The following is an 18,695-nucleotide window of genomic DNA, read 5'->3' as shown; positions in this document are numbered from 1 at the left end:
TGGCTGGAACATACAACAAGGCTCGGCTATGGACCAATCAGAGTTCAGATCGTTAGAAATGGACTAGATATGGGCAACTGCCATTCACCTGGCCCATCATTTTCTCAAAACTGCCCCCTGGTTACTATGTGGATCTGAACTAAAGCCATAAGGAAGGGACACCTTCTGTCTCTACCTTGGCTCCACTTATGATTATTTAAAAATTTTGCCACCTGTTAGTATCAGGGTTCAATGAATTTGTTAGTATTCAGGTTTCTGTATTAAGTTTGGACCTCTTTAACTACGACTCATTCTTCCCATCTGCCATTTCTTCCTACCTCTGATCTCAACTTCAAGAATAGCAAAATGAACACCGGCTGATTTGGGTTCAAGATAAAAGACAAATTCTCACTCCGCTTGCAGGCTCACTGCGATGTCCAGCTTTCTGCTCTAGAACTACAAGAGGAAGATTAGGGCAACACATTTCCAAGAATTTAAAACAGAAGAAGAAAGAAGTGGTGGGAATGAGGGTGAGGGTGAGAAAAAGCATTCTCACGTGCTTTCCAGTTCTGAAAGGTCGCAAACCACCAAGCACCCCAGGAAGCTGCAGTAAACAAGCAGCAAGTAGTGTGCATGCCTGGGGATAGACTCAGGGTACAGTGCTCCCCAGCAATACAGGCAGAGAAATCAAAGGCAAAATCTGTATCCGTAAAAGGTTGGCAACACTCAGGTATTGAGAAAGGGCCAGGCTGGCGCCGTGGCTCATTAGGCTAATCCTCCGCCTGCGGCGCCAGCACCCCAGGTTCTAGTCCCAGTTGGGGCGCCGGTTCTGTCCCCGTTGCTCCTCTTTCAGTCCAGCTCTCTGCTGTTGCCCAGGAAGGCAGTGGAGGATGGCCCAAGTGCTTGGGCCCTGCACCTGCATGGGAGACCAGGAGGTGGCACCGGGCCCCTGGATTCGGATCGGCACACAGCGCACCGGCCGTAGTGGCCATTTAGGGGGTAAACCAAGGGAAGGAAGACCTTTCTCTCTGTCTCTCTTACTGTCTAACTCTGCCTGTCAAAAAAAAAAAAAAAAAGAGAGAGAGAGAGAGAGAAAGGGCCCAAGAGTAACTGATCTTGCCTGGGTGCCTCACACATACAGAAAGGCTAAGACCGGCTCAAGCATCAGGTAAGGCTCCCTGATTTTTTACTGTGTTGTGGCACAGAAGGTTAAGCCTTTGCCCATGTGGGCACCAGATCAAGTCCTGGCTGCTCCACTTCCAATCCAGCTCCTGCTGATGTGCCTGGGAAAGCAGCTGATGATTGGCCCAAGCATAGGGCCCTTGCATCCACATGAGATCCAGATGGAGTCCCATGCTCCTAGCTTCAGCCTGGCTCAGCACTGGACACTGTGGCCATTTGGGAGTGAACCAGCAAACAGAAGATCTCTGTGTCTCTGTCATTCTGCCTTTCAAATAAATAATTTTCTTTCTCTCTTTTTTAAAGATTTATTTATTTTACTTGAAAGAGTTACAGAGAGGCACAGACATAGGCAGAGAGAGAGACAGAGACAGAGACAGAGAGAGAGAGTCTTCTATACACTGGTTCCCTCCACAGATGGCCACAATGATTAGAGCTGGGCCAATCTGAAGCCAGGAGCCAGGAGCTTCCTCCGGGTCTCTCACACAGGTGCATCTTCTACTGCTTTCCCAGGCCATAGCAGAGAGCTGGATAGGAAGGAGCAGCCGGGACCTGAACCGGCACCCATATGGGATGTTGGCACTGCAGGCAGCGGCTTTACCCATTATGCCATAGGGCTGGCCCCTAATAATTTTTCTTTTTTTTTTTTTGACAGGCAGAGTGGACCGTGAGAGAGAGAGAGAGAGAGAGAGAGAAAGGTCTTCCTTTTGCCATTGGTTCACCCTCCAACGACCGCTGTGGCCGGCGCACTGCGGCCAGCGCACCGCGCTGATCCGATAGCAGGAGCCAGGTACTTATCCTGGTCTCCCATGGGGTGCAGGGCCCAAGGACCTGGGCCATCCTCCACTGCACTCCCGGGCCATAGCAGAGAGCTGGCCTGGAAGAGGGGCAACCGGGACAGAATCCAGCGCCCCAACCGGGACTAGAACCCCGTGTGCCGGCACCGCAAGGTGGAGGATTAGCCTAGTGAGCCGCGGCGCCGGCCAACCCCCCCTAATAATTTTTAAAACAAGATTTATTTGAAAGGCAGAGTGACAGAGAAAAAAAGAGAGAGAGAAAGATATGCTACTGGAGCCTATTGTAGTGGCACAGTGGATAAAGCACCTATCATTCCACACAGGCATTAGTTTGAGTCTCGGCTGCTCCACTTCCAGTCCATCTCCCTGCCAATGTACCTGGGAAAGCAACAGAAGATGTTCCAAGTGCTTGGGCCCCTGTACCCATGTGGGAGACCCAGAAGCAGCTCCTGGCTCCCGGGTTTCGTCTGGCCCAGCCTTGGCTGTTGTGGCCATTTGATGAGTGAACCAGCAGATAGAAGATACTCCCCCTCCTCCCACTGGCCCCATAACTGTGCCTGTCAAATAAATAAATCAAAGATCTCTCACTTACCTCCACTGGTTCACCTCTCAAATGACTGCAACAGCCAGGGCTAGGCTAGGCTGAAATCAAAGAGCCAGGTACCCCAAAGGGTCTCCCATATTGGGCTGCAGAAATCCAAGCATTTAAGTCATCATTCACTGCCTCCCAGGCACGCCAGCAGGAAGCTGGATGGGAAGCGCAGAGCAGCAGAGCCTTGAACTGACTCTTGAGACAGGATACAGGTGCCCCAAGCAGAGGCTTAACCCACCTGGTCCCTTGATTCTTTTAGACCTCACTGTCCCGTCACAGCAAGTATACACTGAGACACAGCAGTGTTTACTCTGATTAACTTGAAATCTCTCCTTTCTACAATAAAGACGACCTGTAGTGATCAAATGGCTCCCTGGTGCAAGAAATATGACCAGAGAGCCCTCTTCAAGACAGGCATTTATCCACGGTGGAGAGAGGTCAGCAACCTCCCAGGAGAATGGAAGGACTGAAGTGAGCTGAAATGTAAACCCCTACAATTTCACCCTCTGGTTCCTAAGTAGCTTTATCCCTTCTGGTGGGCAAACAGAAGCAATCTTCATGCAAGAACCCGGATTTCTTCTGCAGTGTCAACTAACTTTTACTTTCATTTCTTAGCTCCTATGGGGAAAACGAAACTTCAGTCAGAATAACAGGCAAAAAAATTGAAATATATTTCTTTTCTCTCTAGGAAACAGAACAGCAGCCATCTAAAACATGGCGACAATGACACCCAGTGTGCTGGAAGCTCCTCTACTGCCTTCTGCGGGGCCGTGAGGACGCAGCGGCAGCAGCAGGATGCACTCGAGCCCAGAGGGGAGAAAGGAAGGACTCAGGACCATCGATTCTCGTGTCCCCAAGGGAACTGCTTAGGAGGCCCCAACAAGACAGACAGGAACTTGGTCAAATAACTCTCACCAAGCCAGAAGGAAAGGCCTCTGGGAGGGATGTTCCCATGCCTGCCTCTGCTGTGGCCACAGGAAACACCAAACCCGTGACCCCAGACCCTGCAGAGCTAACCTCCACCCCATCTCCAGCACTGGAAAACTGAGACAAGGATTTTTCACACCACAAGACTCCTTCTTTAAAAAAAAAAAAAAAGATTTTTAAAAATTTATTTGGAAGACAGAGTTACAGAGAAAGAGAGAGACATAGAGAGAGATCTTCCATCCGTTGGTTCACTCCCCAAATGTCCCCAACAGCAGGAGGCAGGCCCATTCGAAGCCAGGAGCTTCTTCTGGGTCTTCCCCGTGAGTGCAGGGGCCCAAGGACTTGGGCTATTCTCCACTGCCTTCCCAGGCAATCAGCAGGGAGCTGGACTGGAAGTAGAACAGCTGGGACTCGAACCAGTGCCCATATGGGACGCCAGCATTGCAGGCAGAGCTTTAACCCTCGGCACCACTGCACCAGCCCCCACAAAATCCCTTCTGCAGATGCTGTTTGTGGCAGAAAGCCACTGAATTATTTAATTCACTTAGTTTCCTTTTTATTTGTGCTTGGAAGTGCTACACAATAAACATGTTTTATCATATCTAAAAGAGCTCTATAGAAATAAATGTAGCATACAAATATAGTAAAAATGCATTTTCATAGTTTACAGTTGAATTTTTGTTAGCGGCAAATAAAATAGCTGGGCGTTTTACAATCAGTGACATCTTAAATTCATGAAATAAGGCACTTAACAGATGTCAACACTGATTTAGGTATACTGCTACCAAACCCCATAAACTGTACAACACATTCACACTACAGTTTTACCTCTTTTGTACAGGTATAATCTTCAATTTGGCTTACCAAAATTCTATAATGGGTCATACTCTAAGCTCTAAGACTGTGATTTTTCTTTTTCTTTTTTTTTTCCTGAGAGGCGGAGATAAAGACACAGAGAAGAAAGGTCCTATCAGCTCGTTCACTCCTGGCAGGGAACCAGGAGCTCAATTTAGGTCTCCTCCGTGGGTGGCAGAACTCCCTTCCCGAACCATCACCACCTGATTCCCAGGGTCTGCACTAGCCGGAAGCTGAGGGCTGGAGCCGGGCTGGGCGCACACTCAGGCACTCCAAGAAGGGCTGCAGGTGTCTCAACTGCCGGGCTAGACGCCTGCTCCCAAGGCTGCGCTCTTTTAAAGGGAAAGGACCGGCTTTAAAGCAAAACCCAGATTAGGGACACTCCGAACACCAGAGACTCACCCTGCGTAGGATGAGGTTTTTCCAGGACACAGTTCCGATTTACAACGCAAAGAACCACTAAACTTTCCAAGTACAAGTAAAGCAGTTTCTTACAGTTAATTTGAGAGCTGGGAGAGGTCTGTTGTATCGCTAAATACCAGAAAAGCAGGTAGCGCCACGAAAACTCAGATTTTGGACTGAGATTCGCTGCCTTTTCTGCTACCCCTGGAAGCCACTGCACGCTGTCAGGCCCTTCGGCTTCCGGCAGGTCAGAAACCGGACTACGACCGGCGGACTGCTCTCGGGCTTGAGCTCTGCGAGATCCGGGAACTCGTAACTCCTCCGTTTCTCACTTGCTGGACGGTAGAAACAAACCTCAGAAGCCTGATTTCAGATCTCATGAAATAACCCCAAACCACGTCAAAGCACCTGGCGGGCGGTGAAAGGGGCTGAGCGCCCGGTGGCCGCCCGGCAGCGGGTGAGGAGAGGCCCCCGAGCTTCCAGAAGCTTTTTCGTCGACTCTGCTGTAGGGTCAGAACACGTGTGACTGCCCACAACTGCGTCCCAACCCCACTTCCAGCACGCTGCCTTAGCTGCGGCCGGGATCCCGAGTGTTCTGGAAAACCACTCACTCAGCAGCTCCCCGGCCAGTCGGGGCTGGCAGCTGCCAGCCACTGCGGCTGCCCAGCAATGCCAACGGCGCCGGGCAGCGGCCCCCTCCTTGCCGCCGAACTTTGAGTGAGCACCTCGGCCAGGAAGGGTGGGGGAAGAGGGGTCTGACACGGGACACAAGCCCCCCACCCCCCTTCCTTCTGGCTCTAGCATGTCCGCCTTCTGAGGAAACCAGGGGTCGACCCGCTCAATCCCGCACTCCCACGTCCGCCTGGGACCCCGTGTTCACCAGGCTCTAATTACCGGGGGCAAGCGGGTGAGGAGACGCAAAGCGCAGACAGACAATGCCCACGGGCCGGCCCGAGGAGGCAGGGGTCGAGGGCGAAGTAAGGAAGTCGTCGCCGACGCCGCGCCGCCTCCCCCACCCCTCAGACCGACGCGGTGCCCCTCAGACACCCAGCCGCCACAATCAGGGCTTTATTCTCCTCTAAGTGGAGGATCCAGGCCGCGTCTCGGCTCCCCCGCCAGGCGGAAGCGGTGGGGGGGAGGCCGACCCCGGGAGCACCCTTCAGGGGGTCCACCGGGACTTGATCCCAGGTGCAGGGGGGGCTCGCGGAGGGCGGGGCATTGTCTCAACAGCTGGGGGCTGCATCCCGGCAGGGACAGGCTTCCGCGAGCCACAGGGCCGAGGCTCGCCCCCTCCGTGACCTCGCCACCCGGTTACCTCTTCGCTTCCTCGTCGTCCAGCAGCTCTGGCTCGGTCGCCGCCATTACCACATCGCACTCCGCGGCAGCCGCCATCTTACCGCCGGGACCAGAGAGCCGGGTGGGAGGCAGGCGGTGAAGAGCACTTCCGGTCGGAGCATCGAGCCGCTCAGCGGCGCTGCACCCAGAGGGGCTCCCTCGGGCCCGTCTACCAACGAGAGGCTCCGCTTGGGGCCAGAGCGGCCTCCCGCTCCCGGAGGTCCACGGTGGTCTCCGCGCCGGGGCGGGAGCCCAGGGACGGTTCCTGTGCGTAGGGGGCGCCACTTTACCCGTCTGTAGGAAGGGGGTGGTTACAAGGAGGATGTCGTCTCTCTAGGCTTTGGCGTGCCTCAGTAGTCCGACAGCCTCGTTGCCATAGCAACCTGCAGTCCTAGAGCGTCTCCCGGGAGGCTCCAGAGAGACTGGGGTGCGTGGGGACCGGGTTACCCAGACTCTGGGAGGGAGGACCTCCCACTGCTGCCTTCCCACTCTTGGAGTGTGTCCACCGCTTCCTCCCGGGAAAGGCGAGACACTTCGAGCCCGGTCTGCTCAGCTTTCATCGGTCCCGGGAAGCCCTGCCCAACCAAGCCAGGGAACGCAGGGCGTCTGCACCCCGCGCCTTTCATCCCCCGGGATCTCCAAGCACCAACTGGTTCATCAGCCTAATGACGCTGCCCTTTTTATGAGGCCGCTTTCAAGTCAGCCGCCTGGGAGTGCCATCTCAGCATTAAGCCCAGGGAGGCTGGCATGGCGAGGCGCCCGGGACCCTGCCCTGGAGTTTATAAGGCCGCTCATGGGGTGGGGTCTCCGTGGCCCCATGCCCCCATCTCATAAACGCTGCTCGGCACGCCGGTCCGGCCCAGTGCAGTCTGCGCTGGGGACGGCAGAGCAAGGGATACGAGCATTGTTGGAGCTGCATTAAATGGGGGCTTTCTGAGGCTATACTTGAAGGCGCAGAGGACCTAAGATAAGAGAGAGGCAGAGGAACTTAGGGCGAATCTGTCCCCTCCCTCCAGGAAACCAGCATGCGCCACAGTCCCTTTCGGCATGGTATCCTGCCCACCGCAGTGCTGAGGGGGCTGGAGAGGCCCGGTGGCTGGGAGGGGAGCGGCGTCCACCTAGCTAACCATCCAGTGGCTCTTTCCTCAATGCCCGCGCTGTGCAGCGCTGGGGACCCCGAGACCTGCTCCACACCTGCCCTGGTGGCTCGGTCCACAGTCCAGTTCAGAAGCCCACCCCTCTGGCCGGCGCTGCGGCTCACTAGGCTAAACCTCCGCCTGAGGCGCCGGCACCCCGAGTTCTAGTCCCGATTGCTCCTCTCTGCTGTGGCCCGGGAGTGCAGTGGAGGATGGCCCAAGTGCCCAAGTGCTTGGGCCCTGCACCCGCATGGGAGACCAGGAGGTGGCACCTGGCTCCTGGCCTCGGATTGGCGCAGTGCACGGGCCATGGCATCCATTTGGGGGTGAACAAATGGAAGACCTTTCTCTCTGTCTCTCTCACTGTCTAACTCTGTCAAATTAAAAAAAAAAAAAAAAAGAAGAAGCCCACCTGTCTTTGACCCTCTTCCTACTTTATGTTCTGAGCCAAATCAGTCGTTCCCACAGCTTTGAGTTGACGACTCTCAACTCCTGTCATCACTGCCCCAGTCTTCCGGGTTCCAGGCCTGGATACCCAACCATCTGCTGGGTATTTCTTGGGTGTTTCACAAATCCTCATGGATTTTTCTATTTATTTTTGAGAGACAGACTTCCCATCCGCTGGGTCACGCCCAATGCCCACAACAGGTGTGACTGAAGCCAGGAGCCGGGAACTCAATCCGGGTCTCCCACGTGGGTGGCAGGAGCTTAATTACTTGAGTCATCACTGCTGCCTCCCAGGGTCTGCACCCGAAGCAGGGCTCAGCAGCTGGGACCGGGACTCGAACCCAGGCACTCAGATAAGGGATGCTAGCTTTTTTCACCACTGGGCTAAACCTGCTCCCAGAATGGCCTCCTTAGAAACAGAAAAAAACAGACCATGTCAGTCCAGGGGCATAAAACCTACCAAAGGCTTCCCACTGCTGAGTTCAGTCTTCCACCAACCGCTAAGGCGTCCGGTGACTTGGCTTCTTCCCACGATCAGTGTCGAAGCACCTGTACTTAAGGAAATGGCACGGCTCCGGCTGCGGCTCCGAGGCCCCACAACACCCTCTCCCGCCAGGTCCCTCAAGGATCCACACGGGCGGGACCTCCTCCGCAAAGTCCTCACGGCCGACGCCTTTGGCTGTGCCCCGTGGCACCTCTGCGACAGCACCCACCATGCCGCACTCTGCCTGCTGGTTTATTTAGACGGCTAGCTCTGGACAGCGAAACGCGTCTGCTCTGTCCAGCACGTGGGCCAGCGCAGGTGCTCAGGAGACGCCTGACGAGCGAAGGAGTGGTCGGAGCGCTGGCTGTGCTGTGGCAGCCTTTAGAGCGAGAACGTGTGGGCCTCAGAGATGCCACACGGCGGCCCGCGTCCAACAAGCCCCAGGACCTTGGAATCTGGCGCGGAGGCAGGCCAGGCTCTGTCTGGCCGCCATCCTCCCGCCGGCCTGTCGGGGGCGCTGTGGGCCGCCGCCCGTTCGCCGCCGCCGGAACTCGCCTCGCCGGGCGGAAGCTGCGGGGGCGGGGCCCAACGGAGCGGACGTCTTGCCCCGAGGTAGAGGGGACAGCCTGCGGCCCTGCTGCCGCCCCTCGGCTGGGCTCTGGGCGCTCTCGGGGACCCGGCCGGGGATCTGCGCGCGGGGGCTGGGGGCCCGGGAGGGACGGGGCTGGGAGGCGGGGTCGTCCGACGCCGGGGTTGGCCTCCGCCCCGCGGCGCTCTTGGTGGCAGGTGTCTGCCTGTGCTGGCCTCTGTCCTAGGGAAATCTGCCGGGAAGGGGGTCTTTATCAGGAGCTTCTCCTACAGAGAATCCTGTTTGAGACCCTGTCTGGGAGTGATCTTTGCTCTCCGAGGTCGGGGGGTGGGGCATTTTGGAGCCGAGAGCTCTTGTCCTCCCGGGGCCTCTAGGTCTGGGCCTTCCCTTTGGGTCGGTCAGTCCAGGGCAGCACAGTGAATGGTGGGTCAGTCAAGGGCAGCACAGTGAATCTCCTTCCCGAAGCCTTTTCTCCGTAGATTGCTTCAGTCTTATGTCTGTTTTTAAAACTATGTGTTATTTATTTGAAAGGTAGGGAGACTCAACAGAAATCTCCCCTCCACTAATTGGTTCCCCAAATGCCCACAGGAGCCTGGGACTCCATCCAGGTCTCCCATGTGGGTGGCAGGGACGCGAGTACCTCAGCCATCACCTGCCTTCCACCGTGTGCGTTAGCAGGAAGCTAGAATTTGGAGTGGAAGCAGGACTCCAACCAGGCACTCAGATAGGAGTTGCGGGTGTCCCAAGTGATGGCTTCTTTTTACTGAATTTTTTTTTTAAGATTTTTATTTATTTGAGGGGGCCAGTACTGGCACAGTGGGTTAGAGCCCTGTTCTGCAGTGTGGGCATTCCATATGGGCGTGGGTTCAAGTCCCCGCTGCTCCTGCTCCAATCCAGCTCTCTGCTGTGGCCTGGGAAAGCAGTGGAGGATGGCCCAAGTCCTTGGGCCCCTGCACCTGTGTGAGAGACCCAGAAGAAGCTCCTGGCTTCTGGCTTTGGATCAGCTCAGCCCTGGCTGTTGTGGCCATTTGGTAGTGAACCAGAGGATGGAAGACCTCTCTCTCTGGCTCTACCTCTCTTTATAACTCTTTCAAGTAAATAAAATAAATTTTTAAAAAAAATTTTATTTACTTGAAAGAGCTCTCCCACCCAGTGGTTCACTCCCCAGATGGCTGTAATGGCTGGAGCTGGGCCAGGATGAAGCCAGGAGCCTGAGACTCCATCCAGGTCTCCCACGTGGGCGGCAGGGGCCCAAGCACTTGTCTTTGGGTGCAGTGGAGCAGCTGGGATTTGAACTGGGGCTCATGTGGGATGCTGGCTTTGCAGCCAGTGGCCTATCCCGCTGTAGCACAAGACACCCCCAAGTGGTGTCTTAATGACTGCTAAATGCCTGTGCTTCCCGGCTCCGTGTCTTGTCTGATGTGCCTCATCCTGGCCATGAGCTTCCCTGGAGGTTAGAGGGGATTGAGCGTTGTCCACGTGCGTCATACAGGAAGGCCAGTCAGCTTCCGTGTTTGCTCACTGCCCAAGGAGCAGGTGCTGCAGCCTGTTCCTCCCAGGTCTCTGGCAGACAGGAAGCTGGCGGAGCTCCTTCAGGGCCCGTCCTCTCCCCTGCCTGTGCTTCCCCTGACCGGTGACTCTCTTCTCCCCTTGTGGCCATGGCTGCCGAGCACCTGCTCTGGCCCGGTGCCGGTTATGCACCGAGAATAACAGAGGCATCCATGCCGCTTACTGGCTAGTAGTGCACGCAGGTGCATCAGCGCGCCGGGCCCTGGCTGCGGTGGGGTGGTGCCAAGCCCCTGAGGCCACTCATTGCAGCTCCGACTCCCAGACATGGGAGGTCTGCCCTGGGTTCTGAACTTCCCTTCCCTCACCTCACCCAGGGTTCTGCAAACCGCAGGGCTGAAGGCCGAGCATGGGGAAGAGCTGCAAGGTGGTCGTGTGCGGCCAGGCGTCTGTGGGCAAGACCTCCATCCTGGAGCAGCTGCTGTACGGGAACCATGTGGTGGGTGAGTGGCGTTAGCAGACACGGGTGTGGTGGAAGACGCCGGAGAATAAGGAGCAGGGAGCAGAGCACACGAAGGCTCAGAGCGGTTTTTATACCTTGCACAGTGAAACCCCCAGTCCAACAACAGAACAGCTAGGGAGGCTGGGCATGACTGCCCATTCCCCGAGACCACCCAGCCCTGCCAGGCGCTCCGTTCCCTGGCCGCGACCCGCCCCCCTCCCACCTCCAGCACGATCTCTCATTCTGTCCCAGGCTCTGAGATGATCGAGACGCAGGAAGACATCTACGTGGGTTCCATTGAGACGGACCGGGGCGTGCGGGAGCAGGTGCGCTTCTACGACACGCGGGGCCTCCGAGACGGGGCCGAGCTGCCCCGGCACTGCTTCTCCTGCACGGATGGCTACGTCCTGGTCTACAGCACAGACAGCCGCGAGTCCTTCCAGCGGGTGGAGCTGCTCAAGAAGGAGATCGACAAGTCCAAGGACAAGAAGGAGGTGTGTGGGCCGGGTTCCCGGTGCGGGCTGGGCTGGCTCGGCAGGCCTGGCTTGGCTCCATTCTTCCTTCGCTTAGTTGCCAGGAGGTGTGTGAGCTGCAGCAGGGCTAGAGGCCTCTGCAAGGTGTCATTACCTCCAATGACAGCCAGATGTCGCCGCGGCTCAACCCAGAGGTCCCTTCTCAGTGAAGGGACCTCTGACCCTGGGGGTGTGAAGCTACCGCCAGGCTGTGCTAGAAGGTTCCGGGCTCTTAGCCGCGAAGGCCCTTCTGTGCTCTCAAATCCCCCTCCACGCTGCAGGCCTCCAGGGTGCTTCCTCGCCTGTTGTTCAGCCACAGACAACAGTCCCCACACCTGTCCCCGAGGCCCACGGTGTACTCACGGGCCTCTGCCCTGTCTGTCTCCCCCAGGTCACCATCGTGGTCCTGGGCAACAAGTGTGACCTCCAGGAGCAGCGGCGCGTGGACCCAGACGTGGCTCAGCACTGGGCCAAGTCGGAGAAGGTGAAGCTATGGGAGGTGTCGGTGGCCGACCGCCGCTCCCTCCTCGAGCCCTTCGTCTACCTGGCCAGCAAGATGACCCAGCCCCAGAGCAAGTCTGCCTTCCCCCTCAGCCGCAAGAACAAGGGCAGCGGCTCCTTGGACGGCTGAAGAGCTGCCCCCCCACCCCCTCCCGACCCCATCCAGCTCCTGGGACTCGCAGCGGTGGTGGGGTGGGCAGCAAGCCGGCCTTGCCGGTCAGCAGGGGGCGCTCTGCCCTCGGCCAGGCAGCGGCGTCACTGCCTCCTGGCTGCAGGAGAGGCTCCGGGAGATGCACGAGTCTCGGTTAGTGCCCCTCCCCCTCGGCACTTCCCCTCCCGGCTGTCACCATGTGGGCTCTTCCGTCCTGGGGGCAGTTGTGGGTCAGTGTCCTCCCATCTGCGCTGGACAGGAAGCAAAGCTGCCATGAAGAAGGGCCCCGTGCAGGGTCTGGTTCCTACTGCACTGCCGAGCTTCCTGCCTGTGATCCACGCACTTAGAGGGTGGCCCGGTGCCGCGTGTGCGTGTGTGTGCGCGCGCACGCACACGCATGTGTGTGCTGGAGTTAGGGGTGTCTCCACATCCCTCACCCTGACCTTTTCCCTGGCCTTTCTTTGCCTGGAAGAAGCCAAGGGCAATTTTCTGTCTGAACTCCCCACCCCAGTGTTTCACTTCCCCTTCCTGCTCAGGCAGCAGATGGGCCTCATTGGTTGGGGTGGAGTGGAGTGACCGCTGGGCTGAGTCACAAGCTGCCCTGTGGCCCAGCAAGGCCCGTCCCCTCTCTGGGCCTGCTGTCCCAGCGGAAGGTGACGGGAGTTGCCGGTCTCCTCACTCCTCTTCTAAAGCCGAGGCCTCTGGCCTCCTGGGACCGCTCCCCTTGCTTCCTCCTGAAGGTGCTAAGCCTGCCAGCCCTGGAGGCTGGGGCCCATCACTCCCTCCGGCCACCAGGGGGCAGGAGTGTACTCTGCTGCCAGAGGGGCTGGCCTTGGCCCCTCCCTGGGGTGGTTTTCAGCCAAGAGTGGAACTTCTATTTAAGTTACCTGTATTTATATGCCTGCGGCCGTGCTGAAGGCGGGAGAAGGTGCTCCTCTTGCCTGCCTTACCTCACACCCCTGAACAGGACAGGGCCAGCCAGCAGCTGCTTCTCTGGAGTGGCCGGGCTCGGACAGTGTCACACACGCCACCAAGTGGGCCGTGACCCCCCAGCTCCGTTCTCCTACTGTGCACACCTGCCCACCTGGGAGCGCTGCAGCCCAGCAGCCTCCAGGCCAGAGGAGGTGAGCAGGAACAGGTGCCCGCGCAGGGCGAGGAGGGGCGGGGCGTCCATGGGCTGGGCTTACAGTTCGTTTATTGATGCACTGGACACAATAAAACCACACTGCTGTTATCAAAAAGGGTTCCTCCCCTCCCCCCTTTCTCGTTCCCCCATTGGAAATGTCCTTGCACAAAAGACGCGGGCGGACACTGTGGGCTGCAGAGGGCAGGGTTCGGGCCTGGAGCTTATGACACCGACTTTGACGGCCTAGGAGTGCTCTTGGGAGCATGCGTCAGGCTGAACCCCAACACCACGTGACGGGGCTGGCTGGGAGCAGGGAAGCCGGGTCGAGTGCTGGGGATGTTTGGAGTGCGAGCTGTAGGGGCACACGCTTGCTCTGGGGACCCTGGGGGTCTGGTGTTAGCAGGGTCCTTAGCCTGAGGGACTGGAGAGGACTTGAAAGACTGCAGAGGGGGGAGCTTCTCCATTAAAACGGCCCAGGGGGCTGTCGTTGAGGTACAGTGGGTTAAGTGAGGCTTGACCCGCCGCCTACATGGGCAACGGTTCAAGTCTGCTGCTCCACTTCTGATCCAGCTCCCTGTTAATGCCCCTGGAAAAGCAACAGAAGGTGGCCTCTGCCATCTATGTGAGAGACCCAGGTGAAGTGCTGGGCTCCTGGCGCAGCCCTGGCCTTTGTGGCCATTTGGGGAGTGAACCAGTGGTTGGAAAGTCTCTGTCTCTTTCTCTCTTTAGCTCCCAAACTCTGTGCCTTTCAAATAAATAAATCTTAAAAAAAAAAAAAAAAAAAAAAAAAAAAAAAAAAACCTGGGCCCAGCCAGAACATCTCCCTCACCTACCTGTTTCCTAACCCCACCCCACTCCACTGGAGCAGATGAGGTCCCCAAAGCTTTCAGCCCAGTTCCTCAGCCCTCTCGGCGCTATCCTCCCACAAGTGCATTGCAAGATCCCCCTTTCTCCTCCGCCCTCTGCCACACCCTCCTCCTGACAGCTTTGAATCCACTCCAGCTGGAGGCCCCATCCCTTGTGTCCAGTGATTCTGCAGAGAATCCAGCGAGGCCCGGGCACAGACGGGCTTAAGAGACGCTGGCGCCTAGAGGCTGGGTGCCTAGAGGCTGGCCATGGCATGGGCTTCAGTTACGGGGAACAACAGCACCACTTGGCTAGGACTGGGAGTTTTGCATAGATCTTTGGGGTTAGCAGGCTGGAAAGTGCAGGGGAATCCAGGGCTGGCCACAGGCCTGGGAAAGGAGGCTGGGGACAGTCCTTGGACCAAGGGGGCACCAGTTGAATCCCCAGTCCAGGCAGTGGAGGGCAGCTGCCGCTAGAGCCTGCCCAGTCCTTGGCTAGGTCAGGCAGGAATCCCTACAGGGAAAAAGGCAGCCCCTGTGTGAGGGAGGGCGCCCAGGTGCCTGGGGATGGGGAGAGCTGCTGGGGATCAGCCCTGGCTTCCCCAGGAGGCTAATAGGGAGCAAAGACTATGGGTCCTGTGGCAGGGCGGACGGTTCCCGCTGGGGTGCGAAAAAGAGCTGGGCCCAGGATGGGGGCTGGGAAGAGGGTGGCAGCAGCGGCGGCGGTGGCGGCGTTGGGGGCAGGGCGGAGGGCTAGCGGCCCGGGCAGTGCGCAGATGGCCGTGGCAGGCAGCGGGCTGGGCAGGAAGCGGGCCGCCAGCGTCTTGGTCAGTTGCTTCTGCAAGGCCAGTTTGGACTACAAAGAAAAGAGGAATGTTCAGAGTCCCAGACCCCAGGAAAACCCACCCCCCTCGCTGGGCCCCAAACTAGGGTTCTTGCTGCAGGAAAAACGTGCCTTTTAGACTTCCAAGCCTAAATCCCCTCCCTCCCCACCCCAGTCATTCCACTGGGCTTTCTCCAGCACCTGTCTTCCTGCCTCCGGGGTGGGGGAGGTGGGGGTGGGGTAGAGATGGTCTCTAGGAGCCAGACGCCCACCCCTTGCTTTCGACCCAAGATTACCACCCCAGCCCACCTCCCCGGAAATTCCTCTGGGCAGATCCCAAAACAAAAACCTGAACCCAGCTCTTCCCCTCCGCCGGGCTGTTGGGTGGGCTTCCTGCCCCCGCCCCTGTCCCCTGGAACCAGGCCCCAGCTGTGCTGCGGATAGACAGATACCTTGAGGATGCTCATAGCCAGAGCTGCGTGCTTCTGCAGCTTGCTGGGCTGGCTGGAGGGCTTGGGGGGCTTCCCGGCCAGGCGGTCTTTGTGCCTCCTGCTGCTCATGTGCTAATGGACAGACAGATGGGCCAAAATGAGGAGGCCCAAGGGCCCCAGAACCATCACCCTCGATTATATCAGCCTTCCTCTACCCACAGCTCTTAGATTTAATGCACACCTACTGGGTACTCACCCCCGGGGTTGGCCCTGGGAAGGGAGGAGACTGTCCAGCCGGCCTCACTGCTCTCCCGCCGGCTCCTCCCTGTCTGCCCCACCCACCCCACTCCTCACCCTGTCTTGCCTGCCCCCTGCATCCTCAGGCCCCGCCCTACTTCTCCCACCTGCTTGAGCTGGGTCTCTGAATTGACCTGGAGCTGGCAGAGAGCACAGTGAAACGGGGGAGTGGGTCCCTGCCGGCCATTCCGGCCCCCTGTCACTCTCTTGGCCTTGTGTCCGGGCCCTCCCCGGGGTACCGGGCGGCCCCGGCCCCTTCGGGGAGCCCCACGCTGACCTTCCACCATCCACCGGTGCTTGGCTCCTGGAGGGAAGGGAAAAGACCTCATAAGCTCCCAAGAGGGGCTTCAAGGGCTGGGGAGATCCCCCAGCACCGGCAACTAGGGCTGTTTGTCCCTTTTAAGCCCCGAGGTTTCCCTGCACACACGCTGCCCTCCAGCCACGCGAGACTCCCCCCCCCCAAGTCTCCCCCAAGCAAGGCCTTGCTGGGCACTGGGCGCCTTCCCTCCTGCTCTAATCTGGTCCACTCCTTCTGGTTCTGACCCGGGAGAGACGGGGGAGGCAGAGTGACCGCGCAGAGATCAGGGGACACCCAGTCCTTGCTGCCTCAGACTCCTCCGCCCAGTTGTCCCCTACCCTGCCGGGGATTAGTGGGAGGACCCAGAGCGCCTGCGCGGGAACAGCTAAGCACATCGCCTCTGCCACCAGCCCCCAGCAAAGTGGCCGGGAGCTCAAGCCTGCCCACAGCTGTAGCAGCTCCGTCTCCCTGCCCCTCTCCTGCCCCAGACTCCAGCTCCGAGGGAGGGGGCACTGACCTGTGTTGTGAGCCTGAAGCTGGGAGGCTGAATTCACCGTGACCTTACACGTGGGGCAGTAGAGACGCTCCTTCTCACCCCTGCCGTCCCCACTCACGCCGCTTCCCACGGCCGCCGCTGTCGGCTCGGGGCCTAGCGCCTCTCTCCCAGGTTCTGGGGAACAGGGTGGGCAGGAGGAAGAAGAGGAAGAGGAGGCGGCATCCAAGAGGTCTGAGTGGGCTGGCTCTCCTGATGTGGGGTCCGGGGTCGACGGTAGCTGGAGTGGAGGGCCAAGAGGAGGGGTTGCAGGAGCTGCTGCGGAGATGGGAGGCATCGGTGAGGGGGGAGGCCCAAGATGATTCTGGAACCCAGGATACTAAGCACTGCCAACGGAGGGGACGGCGTAGGGCCAAAGGGTCCCTGGTGCAGGCATGACCAAGGCCGCGTTCCCCCCTCCCTAGGCAGACTCAGGCCTCCTGGGCCTCAGTTTCCCTGTCTAAAACCATAAACTTGAACAGAGTAGTCTCAGCCCCCACATCCCTGACTGCCTAATTATTTGCTAAAATTGCCAAGCAGCAATCACCTAAAAGATATTCTAGAATGTTCAGAGACCACTATTCATAACAGCATAAAATTAAAACTCCAAAGATCCATCAATAAGAGATTTAGATTTAAAAGGAGGCCGGCGCCGCGGCTCACTAGGCTAATCCTCCGCCTAGCGGCGCCGCCACACCAGGTTCTAGTCCCGGTCGGGGCGCCAGATTCTGTCCCGGTTGCCCCTCTTCCAGGTCAGCTCTCTGCTGTGGCCAGGGAGTGCAGTGGAGGATGGCCCAGGTGCTTGGGCCCTGCACTCCATGGGAGACCAGGAAAAGCACCTGGCTCCTGGCTCCTGCCATCGGATCAGCGCGGTGCGCCGGCCACAGTGCGCCGGCCGCGGCGGCCATTGGAGGGTGAACCAATGGCAAAGGAAGACCTTTCTCTCTCTGTCTCTCTCTGTCTCTCTCTGTCTCTCTCACTGTCCACTCTGCCTGTCAAAAAAAAAAAAAAAAAAAAAGGAATAGCGCTGTGATCACAAATGGAATACTGCACAGCAACAAAAAAGGACCAGCGACTACAATACACCCAGTGTGAATGAACCTTACAGGTGTTATGAATGCTGGTGAACATTCATGAGATGAACAAAAGCCAGACACAGAAACCAACAAACACTAGGATTCAACAAAACCAAGTGGAATGCACTGGTGGTGAGAAAAACCCAGGTCACAGTTAACCTGGGGATGGGGGTACGGCCGGTTGACCAGTTTCTCTCCAAGTCTACCTGGGACTGCAGAACATGACTTTCTTTGGAAATATGAGTGCCAATGAGGGCATGCTGGATTAGGGCAGGACTGATCCAGTGACTGGCGTGCTGATGAGAAGGTCACACGGAGGCACAGACGCGCAGGGGACTGGGGCCGGGATTGGAGGCCTTGTGTGTAAGCCAAGGAATGCTGAGGACGCTGGGCCCCGCCCAGAGCAGCACGGCTGCCAGAGGTGCACTTTGAGCCCGTGAGGAGGAACCAGCCCCGCCCACACCTCGACTCTGGGCTTTCCAGCTCCAGAACGGCGTGGAAACACGTGTGTTGTTTTCCAACATGCGGAAGTGAACACAGCAAGGAAACGACTGGGAGGTGACCCCAGGACCAGCTTCATGGTACCGGTGACACAGTTCCCGATCCGAGTGTGTTAGGACTGGGGCAGCCCGCTGAGCAGTACACGGGCAAGATGCTGACTGCACGAGCCCAGAAAACCCGCAGAAGGTTCTCAACTCCTGGTTGGGAACCAGACTTGGCAGGGGGCGGGGAACAAGCGTTCAGGACTGACCTTTGCTCTGTGGCTCTCTGGGGGCTCCACTGGCCGGAGTTGGGGTTGGGGACGCCGCAGCCGCCCCATCCTGGGCCGGGGTTGGTGGCCTCTGCTTGTTCTTGGCAGCTTCCACGGCCTTGAGCTTCCTGGCATGTTTGTGGCCTTTATAATGAGCCTCTGCCTGGTTCTGGGGAGCGGAAAGCATGGGGTCACCAAGCATTGGCTGAGTCCACCTGCTCTGTCCTTGAATGGGAACCGAGCAGGGGCAGGGTCCAAGGGAGGCAGGGCTCGGACCACACAAGGGGCAAATTCGTTTCATTGCCACCATCGTCACTGCAAATGTGTGGCGCTGAAGTTCCCAGAAGGTTGGCTCACACATGGACTCCCACGCAACCAGCCTCTGCTTTTGAAGTCTGGCTCAGCCACTCGCTGTGCATTTTGGGGCAAGTCAGTCCACCTGAGCCAGGGTTTCCTCATTCAGAAGCTTTGTGATGATCATCCTGACCTCTCAGCATTGTCAGAATTCAACGGGAATGTGAATTATAGGGGTTTTGCTTGTGCAGCAGGTACTCAATGGATGCTCGTTATCGAATGGATAAATGCACACACGACAGCAGAGAAGGCCTGATACTCTGGGGTA

The 18,695-nt window shown here is 57.9% G+C and overlaps 3 protein-coding genes across 12 annotated transcripts in view; 1 reads left to right on the top strand and 2 right to left on the bottom strand.

Annotated features, from left to right (window-relative positions):
- The window catches only part of DNAJC7 (DnaJ heat shock protein family (Hsp40) member C7), a 34,407-nt gene extending 25,948 nt beyond the window's left edge, over positions 1-8,459 (bottom strand). The window contains exon 1 of one of the 2 annotated variants that reach the window (XM_070060696.1): positions 8,110-8,459. Coding sequence is in view for 1 of the 2 variants with exons in the window: in XM_002719389.5 (XP_002719435.1) it covers positions 6,047-6,123 (77 nt within the window). In the remaining variant the exon portion in view is untranslated. Of the gene's footprint in view, positions 1-6,046; positions 7,603-8,109 lie in introns of those variants that run through there. The other variant, XM_002719389.5, reaches the window with a different exon arrangement.
- A 151-nt stretch (positions 8,460-8,610) lies between these two features.
- NKIRAS2 (NFKB inhibitor interacting Ras like 2) lies at positions 8,611-13,135 on the top strand. Of its 5 annotated transcripts, none has more exons than XM_008271487.4 (4): positions 8,611-8,745; positions 10,606-10,731; positions 10,983-11,224; positions 11,634-13,135. In XM_008271487.4, exons 2-4 carry the CDS (start codon positions 10,638-10,640, stop codon positions 11,871-11,873), a joined length of 576 nt encoding a protein of 191 aa, XP_008269709.1. In that variant the 5' UTR covers positions 8,611-8,745; positions 10,606-10,637; the 3' UTR covers positions 11,874-13,135. The 5 variants fall into 5 exon arrangements, with proteins under 5 accessions (XP_008269709.1, XP_008269710.1, XP_069916798.1 ...); XM_008271488.4 differs by having other exon boundaries at positions 8,634-8,745; positions 10,623-10,731; XM_070060697.1 differs by having other exon boundaries at positions 8,738-8,919.
- Positions 13,136-13,322: 187 nt separating this feature from the next.
- ZNF385C (zinc finger protein 385C) overlaps positions 13,323-18,695 on the bottom strand; it is a 44,474-nt gene continuing 39,101 nt past the window's right edge. For 4 of the 5 annotated variants that reach the window (XM_051824997.2, XM_070060694.1, XM_051824998.2 and 1 more), the window contains exons 5-9: positions 18,074-18,242; positions 16,232-16,525; positions 15,524-15,720; positions 15,141-15,251; positions 13,323-14,721 (exon numbers count right to left, since the gene is read on the bottom strand). In XM_051824997.2, the coding sequence (XP_051680957.1) occupies positions 14,476-14,721; positions 15,141-15,251; positions 15,524-15,720; positions 16,232-16,525; positions 18,074-18,242 (1,017 nt within the window). In that variant the 3' untranslated portion in view covers positions 13,323-14,475. The remainder of the gene's footprint in view (positions 14,722-15,140; positions 15,252-15,523; positions 15,721-16,231; positions 16,526-18,073; positions 18,243-18,695) is intronic. The other variant, XM_070060695.1, reaches the window with a different exon arrangement.

The sequence above is a fragment of the Oryctolagus cuniculus genome, chromosome 17, assembly GCF_964237555.1.
Source record: "Oryctolagus cuniculus chromosome 17, mOryCun1.1, whole genome shotgun sequence".
NCBI classification, from domain to species: Eukaryota; Metazoa; Chordata; class Mammalia; order Lagomorpha; family Leporidae; genus Oryctolagus; species Oryctolagus cuniculus.
This window is presented reverse-complemented; position numbering and strand designations above follow the sequence as displayed.